The sequence below is a fragment of the Lontra canadensis genome, unplaced genomic scaffold (assembly GCF_010015895.1).
Source record: "Lontra canadensis isolate GAN:19392208 unplaced genomic scaffold, GSC_riverotter_1.0 scaffold10, whole genome shotgun sequence".
NCBI lineage: Eukaryota > Metazoa > Chordata > Mammalia > Carnivora > Mustelidae > Lontra > Lontra canadensis.
Genome location: NW_022631004.1, coordinates 7,436,506 through 7,448,762, shown reverse-complemented (window position 1 = coordinate 7,448,762; position 12,257 = coordinate 7,436,506). Strand labels below are relative to the sequence as shown.

General features: G+C 34.6%; 1 protein-coding gene across 1 annotated transcript in view; it reads right to left on the bottom strand.

Moving 5' to 3' along the window:
• The window catches only part of IQCM (IQ motif containing M), a 405,622-nt gene that overhangs the window by 207,970 nt on the left and 185,395 nt on the right, over positions 1-12,257 (bottom strand). The window contains exon 8 of the mRNA XM_032855550.1: positions 11,528-11,592. Coding sequence (XP_032711441.1) covers positions 11,528-11,592 — 65 coding nt within the window. The remainder of the gene's footprint in view (positions 1-11,527; positions 11,593-12,257) is intronic.

Sequence of the window (12,257 nt, the reverse complement as noted above, 5' to 3'; positions counted from 1 at the left end):
GATATTTTACTGAAAGCCTCTATGGGTATTTGCTTTAAACAGTTTACTACCTGAAGTTTGCTAACCAGTACCTATGCAGAAATGCAAGTGATATAATGGACTGGGAGGATTTCCTCTCCCTGCCCCCATCATACCTGATTTTCCCCTAAAAGAAATCTCCCAACCTATTATATCATCTCCATGGAAAGATGGGTTTTGTTATTACTATTATTATTTTGTTATTACTACAATTTATCAACAGCTTTTCCTCAAAACAATTTAGAAATATCTAAATTCCAAATGCAGCTCAAAAAACACGATTATTATCTCCCTCACATATAAACACTTTGGAGGAGCACTATTTATTTTGAATTAAAATGATATTGTCATTTTACGTAGTAGAATAACAAAAGTAGAAAGGAAATGTTGTTTTTGTTCAAATTGAATTGATTTCTGATTTTATGGTCAAGGTAATCAGTGGTGCACTTTCAGGGAATTCTCTTTAATAGAACATTTAAAATTCATTTGTACTATGCTTACATGTTTTATCTGTTCAACACTGAAAGAAGTTACCCTGAAGATGCCTGAAATGACTAGGATGTTCATTGCAAATGTTTAAGAGGAGCAGATTTTTCTGTGGCACAGTGAACAGAGTTGTCCATTTTTCATGACCTTGTCTACAAAATAGGGAACATGGGTTTGTCTACCCTTCCTCCCAATTCAGTAATTTGATTATTCCTCTCAGGGAAGCCCTCAACTCCTCATCCAAACTTTAGTCAGTCATGGAGGCGAGCTGGCTCTACCCGCTGCCATCTGTCTCCTTCACCTCTGCTCAAAAAGGGAGGCAATGAAGGCTGGTGCCTATTCACAGATTCCTTGTCCCTGGAAGAGAGTTCAGGTGACTCTAAAAACATTTTCTGAGATTATTCTCAATATTTCAGTACCAATGGCATGTATGTTTTAGGGAGTGTCATGGCCAGGAATTCAGAGACCCTCATACAGACACACGTAGTGTGATGGTCGGACAGTGGTAGCTCAAATTCTATGAAAAAAGTGGACAGTCCTCAGAGCAACCTGGAAGAGAGAAAGGAGGGACTTTATAGCCCCCTTTCCCATGCTTCTGCCTCTTATTCTTCCCCAGTGAGTTCTTCCATGGAAACGTAACTGAAAATCTGATTTTCCCTGCTGGAGACATTTGTTCATCTTCATTTTACTTGTGGGCAGGATTACTGTGATTTACAGATGAAGATTTATGTGTGTTTCTCCTTCCAGGATTCTGCTTGTTGCTCCTCAGACATTTTCATTCTGATTCTAAAGGGACTTTCCCCTTTAATCAATCCCAGCCATTCTTTTTTCCCATGTACTGATTCTATGTAGTCAGTTTCTTCCTCACTCACTACTGCATCCCTCAGCAGACATCAATGGAATTATGAATATTCCATGCATGTGAAAGGCGAAGTAAACTCAAGACTTTATTCTAGAGTTTCAGCCATCTCTATTCCAGAGAAGAAAACAGAAGTCCCAGTCCAGCCTCTAGCTTAAGCTAGCATAATCCAACTCTGTTTTACCAGAGAACCCAGCTATCAGAACTATGTTGCTTCACATCATCTTTGGCCTGCCCATTGGTGTGGTGTTTTTCCATCTACCTGGGCAAGATTGAAAAAAAAAAACCAGATGCTGCTAACCTAATAATCTTTGGTGACTCTCACTGATGCTGGATTCTGGACACGTTCAGAGACCTAGGCTGCCAGTGGTCCACCACCAACCTTGCTCCTGCTTGGGTGTACAGCTTTCCTGAGCAGAACCCTTACACAGAAGAATAAGTAATATAAGGAAGAGACCAAAGCTCCATAATTAACAACTACGAGGAAGTTTCAAAATTCTTGGCAAGTCATAAGCAAGGGACCAATAGCTCCTGAAGATTCAGAGTCAAGTAGACATTCTAAAAGCCAGGGAAATAGTCATAAGACAGGAAAGTCAAGGTAGGTGGAGAATCAGCAAAAAGGACAAACCAAGCACCATCAAATGATATCAGGGAAAAGAAGAATCGAGGCAATTATCTGACCTAGACTTAGCTACCTTTATCCTCTTCTGAGACTACTAAGGAACAATCCTGAGGAAGGCAGGCCTGGAATACTGAACATGCAGCTAAATGATAATACTTGACTTCGAGGTATGTGAGTTTGGAGATGGTAGCATTTCCCAGGACATGCAGTTCTCTGGTAGCTGTTTTTCCAGATTTCTTCTCAACACAAGTATATGGCACTGGAGCACCACGAAGGTGATTCACCATAGCTCTCTCTATAAACTCAATAACCCTAGCAGAAAGCAACTATGTCATCCTTGGCATCAACAGAGCTCGGAGTCAAGGGGAACCTAGACATAGTCAAATATGCCTCTTAGCTTGCTACTCCAAAGTGTGGTCTGGGGGCCAGTGGCATTGGCATCACCTGGTGTGTATTGGAACTGCAGTATCTCAGACTGTACTGATTCTGTGCTGCTCAGGAAGAATGACCCTCAAACTGAAAAGGATAGAACAGATACTCACAGGAGAAAACTGAAGCTCAAACCAAGGAAAGATCTCACAAACAAAACTGAAGCTGCTCTTAGTTAAATTTTCTGTGCTCAGGAAAGTAATTTCCCAGATTCATCTGTTCATCTGCTGTCTTTGAGAAACTGGACAATGAATGTGATATGAGAATTCTGGAGAATGGTAAATATCTTCACTTTCAAAGAGGAAAAAGCAAAAAAAAAATTACAAAGTACGGACAAGTAAGTACGGACCATGTTTTATCAGTTATCAACTAGTTGGTAGGTAATTAAAGTAATAAAGGTGCCAAGAGCCAGCATGTACATAAAAACAATGTCAAGCCACCTTGAATTTATTTTTTTTATTTAATTTTAGTTTTATTATTATTATTGTTTAGTTTTTACTAGATTGTTTTTACTAGATTGATATACCAGGGAATGATTTGTGATGTCTCTAAATGTGAGGAAGGCAATTTTCAAGATTCTTATAAAAACTTGTAAATCAGGTAGAGAAATAGAAAGCTGATTGGGTGGTTTTAGATGATAGGATGAATAGTATAATTTCTGGCTAAGATAGGGAATAAAGGAGAGAAAATTTGGAGAGGGAAATACAGAATTATTTCAGTTTTAAGAGATGGCTATGGGATATTCTAGTAAAGATACCAATAAGCAGTAGAAAATTTGAAATAGAAGCTACAAATGGCTAGAACAGGAAGAAAATTCATTAGAAGACAGAGAAAAGATAAAAAAACGTAATCCATGCATTGAACAAATACTTGTTCATTCATTCAGTGTAAGATGTTCTTCTAGCAGTGAGAATACACTTGAGTAAATAAAACAAAATCCCCTGCCCGCATTGGGCTTATATTCTAATGGGAAAGACAAATAGTAATCACAGAAAACAATGTAACTACACAGTATGTTAGAAGGCAATATGTGTTATAATTAAAAAAATAAATAAATCAGGGAAGGCAGTTAGGGAGTGCTGCAGGGGTGGAGGATATAATTTTAAATGCATATCGTGGCAGGTGTGGGATTCTTGAAAGGGTAATATGTGAACTAATTATATTAGGTAAACGTGACAAGAAGCTAAATCTGATGTTGGAATGTCATAGCTTTACTGGCAAAGCTCTGCAATTGGTTACTATAGTTTGTTGTGCAAATAATTCCTTTCAGACCTATGAAAATGGTTAGGTACCTTTCCTCTATCACTGCAATTGCCACATTACTTTATAATTATCTCTGGGTCTATCACCCCTCTATACTCTGAATTCCCCAAGAGTGACAAATTTTTTTTGTTTGTTTGGCAATATGTAGTGAAGAAAAGAGGGGTAGGGAAAGAGAAGAAAGAAGAGACGAAAGGAGATCAAAATGGAGATACATTCAAATATTTGGGGTCTTAGGGTTTGCTTGTTTAGGGTTTTGTTTTGTGTTTGTTTGTTTGTTTTCAGAATTTAAATCAATGTGAGTATTGCCCTTAAGAAACTGCCCACCAAAACTGACATAATGGGCTTGATGCATTGATCCACAGTGTTGACAGTTTGGTCCCACTCTAGATTCCATAGATAAAACTACATTTGAAATACTGTGTTTTTTCCTAAGCAACATACTGTGAAAGGGATACTTTTGAGTGTGATGGGTACTTGTTCCTTTCCTCTGTTTTAGACCACCTTCTCTTTGTAGAACTGGACTTCTTCCACTTGTGTGAATCCTACATGATTTGTCCAGGGCTGATCATATCATCCATGTTGAAGGTCAGCCAGAATAATCTGGGGTGGGGGCAGGGGGCTGTATAATAAGAGACCTTTCCTTTTGTTAAAAGCAGGAAGTAAGTCCATTGCAAATAGCTGGAAGTCAACCATTTTTCTTAACATATGGAGAAAAAAGTCCTTAGTAAGAGGTATTAAAGCCAAGCATGAGAAAGCAGAGATTTTAAGTAACTGAAAACAGAGTACATCTTAAAGACATTACATTTGACCTCTGAACAGCATGGGGGTTAGAGGCACTGACCCCTTGTGCAATAAAAAAACTGCATATAACTTTTGATTCCTGAAAAATTTAACTACTAAGAGCCTATTGTTGACTGGAAGCCTTACTGATTACATCCAGTCAATTAACACATATTATATATATATAATATATATATTATATATATGATATACTATACTCTTACAATGAACTAAGCTAGAAAAAAATGTTACTAAGAAAATCATAAAGAAGAGAAAATAATTTATAGTGCTTTTATAGTACTATACTATAAAAAATTTCTCATGTAAGTAGACTCTTGTAGTCCAAACCCATGATATTCAAGGGCCAACTGTACTTGAGTCTTTTGAACCAACTGAGCCTGAGATGTTAAACATATACAAAGAACAGATGCCCACCATACCCTACTCTTTTGGAATCTCTCCATTTATGTGAGCATACAGGTTCAAGTATCATTTTGCTTAAACTAAGTTAAATTACCATTCTAATGAAGATGTTGTAAAACCATTTTATAAATATAAACTGAAGGGCTTAATCTAAAAAGAGAAGGTGGATAACTAGGGTGGTAGCTTCAAGAAGACAAAATCAGGACCAATGGATTACCAGCTCAAGGGATATAGGTGATGAGCTTCACACAGAGAAGTGCCTGAAAATCAGAGCAGTCCTTAGAATTAAATGGGATGCCACTTGAACAGAAGCATCATGAATCTCTGGAGTTTTCAAGTAAAGGCTATGTAGGTACCATGTTATAAAGATGCACCCTATTCCTCTATGAATTAAAGATCTGTCAACTGTTCTGTTCTATACTTACAAATCAGTCCATTATTTTAGAAAAACAATTATGGGCCTTAGAAATTCAACAAAAGAAAAATTTATCACTGAGTTCATATGAATCTTCAAGGGATTAACAGCTCACCACAGAAAGAAATCAAAAGAAAGTATGTGTCTTATTCATGGAATACAATAGGTTATCTGAAGGAAAAAGAAGATACTTGCTATATGGTTAGAGGTACTAAACAAATTCAGGTAGACCTCAAAGAAGACTGTTTATATAAAGAAAATCTCACAGAAAATAAAAGTATAATGTCATCATAATAGTACAATAGATTACAACTGATACAGCTCCTGGCTCACAATTTTCACTTAGATTCTGAGAATGGACTCTGTATACATTGATGCATTATTTTCCTTTACCTAATAACACAAACTGCATTTGATACTTTACATTAAAGATACCATATAAAAATAAGAGAAAATAGGGATGCCTGGATGGCTCAGTCAGTTGAGCATCTGCCTGCAGCTCAGGTCATTGATATCAGGGTCCTGGAATGGAGCTCCACATGGGGCTCCCTGCTCAGCAGGGAGCCAGCTTCTCCCTCTCCATCTGCCAACTCCCTCTGCTTGTTCTTGCTCTCTATCTCTCAAAAAAGTAAATAAAATCTTTTTTTAAGAGAAAATAGGTTAAGCATCAAGAAGTTAATGAGTTGTTTTTTTTTTAAATGATGGTAGGAAAAGACAAGATCTTACTTCATAGCAAAATACCATTCAATCTTTATCTTTATTGAGTTAAAATATATATATACATAATTCATGTACAAATTACATTTTTGAACCAAAAACTAAGAGTTACATCTATTTGTCTTTAATTCTTTCTAATTTAGGAATCTTATATTAGGTATTTCACTTTAAAAAACAATAAAATCCACAAAAATATTCCTTTGTCAGTTCTAATTGAACTGACAATTCTAACTGAATTTGCTTGGCTTTCTTTGAAATGATTAACTCAATCTTCCCTTAATAATGGTTTCAGGTTTTCGCAACCATAGTTTAATCTTATGGATTTCTACTGATCTTCTGAAACTTAAGAGAGTTTCAACAATCTCAAAATTTATTATTTAAGTTGAAATACTAAAGAAATAGAAACTATTCAGGATTCAAACAATTTTAATAAATGTTCACCTATGGATATTATATTCTATAAATATTGGGCAAGGGTGTCTATGAAATCAATATTTACAGTAGAATTAGAAAATCAAGGCAATAGATCATCTCTTTCTCATAAAAATACACAAATACATATATTTAAGAACCCAAAAATAAAATCAAGTAGCCACTTTTTGGCAACTACAACCTACTAAATTCAACTTAAATGTACTGGATTTGAGGATTACAGTTCCTTGTTTAATAATAACACTAATGAAAAGTCTTATGTACATCTGTACACCTATTTGTATAGGCAAATGTACCATGCCATCTTTTCTTCTCCTTCTAAATTTTGAGATCTTCACAGTTGAAAAAGCAGGGAGGTAAGACCAAAAAAATAATAAAAATAAAAAGAAAGAAAGAAAAAAATTTGAAAGTTTGTCTTTTAGGCATATGATCATTGAAGATTAGGACAGAAATGATCATGACTCTGCCTTAGGAACCATCATTTATCTATGAGGCAACAAGTTCCATTCCTCTGAGAACAGGAGCAGGTGCACAAATTTACCATGACTCCAAATCCAGTGCAGCAGCAGTAGTTTTAATTAGCTTAACTTCTTTGCCCCACCTTTTAACAGACAAGGGGGTGTTTCTTTAAAAAATACTGCTGAGTAGGTGCATAAACCAATCCTATATGCCAAATGTAGAGGGTTCCTGCAAACTTGTGGGTATCTGTGAATGAATTCCGTCATTTTTTTTTTCAATATAACTAAGAAGAGAAGGGGAAAGTACAAACTCTCTTATACTTACTGTAGCCTGACAGTGGTAATATATGGGTGACATATTCTTACCCTTGAAATGCAAAAGTACTTTAGAAATTGGCCAGTACCTTACTGAAGTTGACTGATGACTGATGGAAGGTTACATAATACACTCTGCTTCATGTAGACTGTAAGGAAACCTCTAGCTGAAAATATATGGGAAATTCTTCTCTAACAAGAAAGTTCCTTCCGGCCAAGCTGATAGAGTCCCAACATTTGGATTTTAAAAAGTTACATGGAATTTCTATGATAGAAATGGTGCAAGATTTCAAATAAACAAGAAAATATTAACAATATTTCACTTAGATATTTGCAATGAAATTGTCTGTGTGTGATGTATTTACAGCTTTATATGGTTCACCACTTTGCTTTGTTTTCACATTGTTTCCCTCTCCCTGGGATTTTATTCTAGTGATCACTAGAGCCCTCTAAGATTTGCTAACTCATGAAGTAAGGTTTCAGTCTACTTAAGTAATCATCAGAAAGGTTGTTAACAATTAATAGACAAATGGCATAAAGCAGTATGATTGGTAAGAATACTGAGAATTAACAGTTGGATCCTAGTTAACAGTCCTGTTTGTTGATTTTGTTGTTCTTTTTACTTTTGTGTCCTTGAAAAGGTCACAATCTTTTTGAATCTCAATTTTCTCAAGTAGAAATTAAAAGGATTAAATCAAAAGACCTCTAAACTTCTCTTCAGCCATTATTTGCTAAAATGTTTAAGATATCCTGCAAAAATTATCTGGATATCCCTGCAAAACTTTGCCATAGCTCTTTATGCCGGCAACAGATGGTAAACCATACAGGAAAATGTTTAGCATTCAGATTAGCTGGCTGGCTCCCGTTAAATAACTATAATAAACACTCATTTTCAGACTGTACAGTTTTTTAATCATTGAAAGGGCTGGACTAGATTTTAATTTAGTGACACCTGTGAGGAAAAAAGACCTCCCAATCAAGCTAACCAGGTAAGAGATATTTATAGGAAAAAGACAAATCAGCTGGTTTTAACACTATTAAATAGTTATAAAAAACAGCCTTCTTTCTTTAAACCAAGTCTTTTTGTGGAAAGGTTTTTGATAACAAATTCAATCTTTAATAGACATGGATCATCCAATTTTCTATTTATTCTTCTGTCAGTTTTGTATGTTATCTTTTTTCAAAGAATTTGTTCACTTCATCTTAGTTGTTGCACGTGGCAGGCATGAAGTTATTCACATCTCCTTTATTTTTAATACCAGACTTTGTGTTGTATCTCTTCTTTTTCCTGATCAGTTTTGTTATGACCTTACAAATTTTATTAATCTTTTCAAAGAACCAATTTTTGGCTTTCTTAACTTGCCATATTGTTTCTCTGTTATTTCACTGCTTTCTTATCTCTGTAATGAATGTTACATGTACACTGAGAAAGAATGTATATTCTACTGTTGTTTACCGTAGTCTTCTATAAATGTCAATTAGGTCAAGTTAACTTGGTGGCTTGTTCAAATCTGCAATATAATTCTTTATTCTTTTTACTAATTTTCTTATTACTAAAAGAGGTATGGGAAATTTTTCTAGCCGTAATTATGGGGTTGTCATCCATTTTGCTCTTTAATCCTGTCAAGTTTTGCTTTATTTATGTTGACTCTCTATTAGTAAGGTATATACATTTAGGATTATCAGTTAATTCTGATTAATTGGCCCTTTTACAATTAGGAAGTTTCTGCCCTCTTTGATGCTGAAAAAGTCCTCAAAGTCGGCCTTGATGTTAATACGGCCACTCTAGCATTCTTCTGCTAGCTTTTTTTCATTGTTTATCTTTGACTATCCTTTTACTTCCAATTAATTCATCTTTTACAGAGAACAGAGAGTTAGGTCTTGCTTTTTTATCCAGCCTGATGAACTCTTGTTCTTAAGTATACTGTTTATTCTTTATATTTACTATAAATGTTGCTACAGTTGGGCTAAAGTCTACCATTTTCTATTTCTTGTTTATTTACTCAATATGTTCTACTTTCCTGTGTTCTTTTGGGTTAACTGAACAGTTTTTGGTATTCTATTTTAGTTTATGTACTTTTAGGTTTGCCTTTTTGTATTAATGGTTGCTCAGGAAATTGTAATATGCATTCTTAACTTACCACACTCTATTTAGGATTAATACTGCTACATATAAAATTGTAACTTGCAAGAGAATAACTCTATTTCTTTTATTGTCACATAAATTTGCACCTCCCTAACTTGTAAGTAACATAATAATGTTATAATTTTGCCTTAAATGGTCAATATTAAAGAATTTTTAAAAAATATATTCTTTTGTACAGATCAGTACATATTTTCTATTTTCAATCTTCTTTATTTCTTCTTGTAGATTGAAATTCTCATCAGGTATCATTTCCTTTCAGCATGAAGAACTTTCTTTAACATTTATGAAGTGCAGATCAGTTGGCAATAAATTCTCATTTCTTTAACTGAAAATTGTTTTTTTAATCCTCAATGCGGTGAGATAGTTTCATTAGATACAGAATTGTCAATTGATAATTTTTTTTTTATTTCAGCCCTTTAAAGCTATAATTTTACTACCTTCTGTCCTCCATCATTTCTGATGCAAAGACATCCATCATTCTGAGAATTGTAACCCTCTGAATAATGTGTATTTCCCCGTCTGGTTATTTCCAAAGTTTTTCTTTGCCTTTGATTCTCAACTCTGACTAGGCTCTGCCTACATGGGGTTTTTCTTGTATTTATCTTGCTTAGATATGATGATCTTAGATATGTAAAGATGTTTTTCATTAAATTTAGGAAAATTTCAGCTGTTGTATCTTCAACTATTTTTTCTGCCTCTTTTCTATTTCTCTTATCCTTTTGAGACTCCAATTCATATATGGTAGTCCACTTGATATTAAATGATAGGTCAGTCAGGCCTTGTTCATTTTTATTCTAATTATGGTTTACTGTGCCTCAGACAAGTCTCTATAGATCTACAAGTTTACTGACCTTTTCTACTTTCTTTCCCAATATGTATTCAACCCATCCAATGACATTTTAATATCAGATACTGTATTTCTCAGTTCCAGAATTTTTATTTGATTATTTTTTATAGTTTCTATTTCTAAACTGTCATTCTCTGTTATTATGAACTTCTTTTCCTCTAGGTCCTTTAAAGCTCTTACCTGATAATTCAAACATCTGGGATATCTTTTTCTTTGATGTGAGCCAGATTTTCCTGTTCTTCATGTCTAATATTTTATTTATTATATATAAACATTGTACATTGTAGAAATTCTTGATTCTGTTTTTGTTCTCAGAGGAATGTCGATTTTTATTTTTTAATTCTAGGTGGTGGCTGAATTACTTGTTTATCATTTTTAACTTGTGAAGGCTTGTTTTCATGCTTTTGTTAGAGCAAATCAATTTGTTTTGTCCTTAGTACTAAGGTGAATCTCTTACTCCTATGAATAATCACCACTCCTTAGGTGTTGGCCTTCTAAGACTTCCATGGAAAGACTGAGGTGTTCATTAAGTCCCCATCACTTGGTAGGACTTAAACTCCAATTTCTACCTCCTTCCATGATGAATAGCAATCTGCCTAGGCTTTAAGTGCCATAACAAAGATTTTATTGTGTTCACTCTGTCCTTAGCACCTAAAATAGCAGGTGCTTGATATTCATTATTGACTGAATAAACTATCAGTACTAAAATAATATTTGGTGGATTAATGAATGGATGTATTACCAGTGAATAAGAAAACACAAGTATGAAACCTGTCCTTCTAAGAAACTTCGGGGTTACCTTTTTACAATCCCTTCTCTCCACCTCACTGTATAATCTATCTCACAAAATCAATAGTTTTTCATAAAAGTTTGTCAACAAATTTGCTACATGTAGTAGCATGGCAATCTAAAGAATCCCTTCACAGATTCATTGAAAGGCATGCTTTTAGCGTAGTGAATTGTAGTGTCCTGTTTCTAACACAAAAAACAGCTGAAGCATTACATTATAGTATTGTTACACTACTTTTCCCAGCTACTACAAAGTAAGTTACACTACTTTTCCCAGCTACTACATAGTAAGCTAGCCTGGTCTACCGAATGATCATTAATATACTCAAAAAGTTTTTTTTTTTTCTCCTTGCCTTAGTCAGAGTAAATGGAAATACTGAAAATGATATGGTAAAACTTTGAGCTTTCAACCATGTGCATTTCTTTAAACCTAAATACTTAAGTCAAGATAAAACCCAAAATAAGCACATTAATTTATACTTTTCTGCTATCATATAAAAGATACACCTGGAAAAAAAAAAGTTATACCCAGGTCCTGGCTTTGGTCCTGGCTTTGGTTTGATAGGCTGTTGATCCTTCTTCTTTAAGATTTTCTAGAACAAAAGAAAGAAGAATCAACTTAAGTAGGAAAACAACTTCACAGTGTATAAAATTTTAATTTCATTAAGGTTCTGTTATCAAAGGGAGAAAGAGCTATTCCATTTTAATATATATTACAAACCTAAACACTGATTTAAATTGGTTAATTGTACCATGAACAGAAACATCCAAAATGGAGTCAGGAATGTCAAGGGCCCTAAGATGTCAGGAGCCAGGAGACCACTGGAGAAATGCATGACCACACCTGAACAGAACATGAATTTTAGGTTGTGCCAACCACAAATGGCTACATTCTGTTGCAGTTCTTAGAATGAGGCTCACATCACAGAAATGCAACTTAGCATTTCTATAGTAACCTATACCGGTATAGGTTAGTATACCAGCTATACTATAGGTTACTATACTTTGTATAGTAACTTTGTATAGTAACCTAAACCTGGTATAGTAACCTATCCTAAATAGACCAACATTAATTATTTTTACCCACACCAGTCAGAGTTCTTGCAAAACAACTTATATAAGCCTGTAGTTTTGCCTTTATATGGTCTGTCATTTTCCTCCCACCTTAGAACATATTTTAGTTTCCTCCTGAGTCTGTGTCTCCTGGGTTTGAATTCCTGAAGACCCCAAATAAATTTTGGTTTGCTTTGCAGCCTAA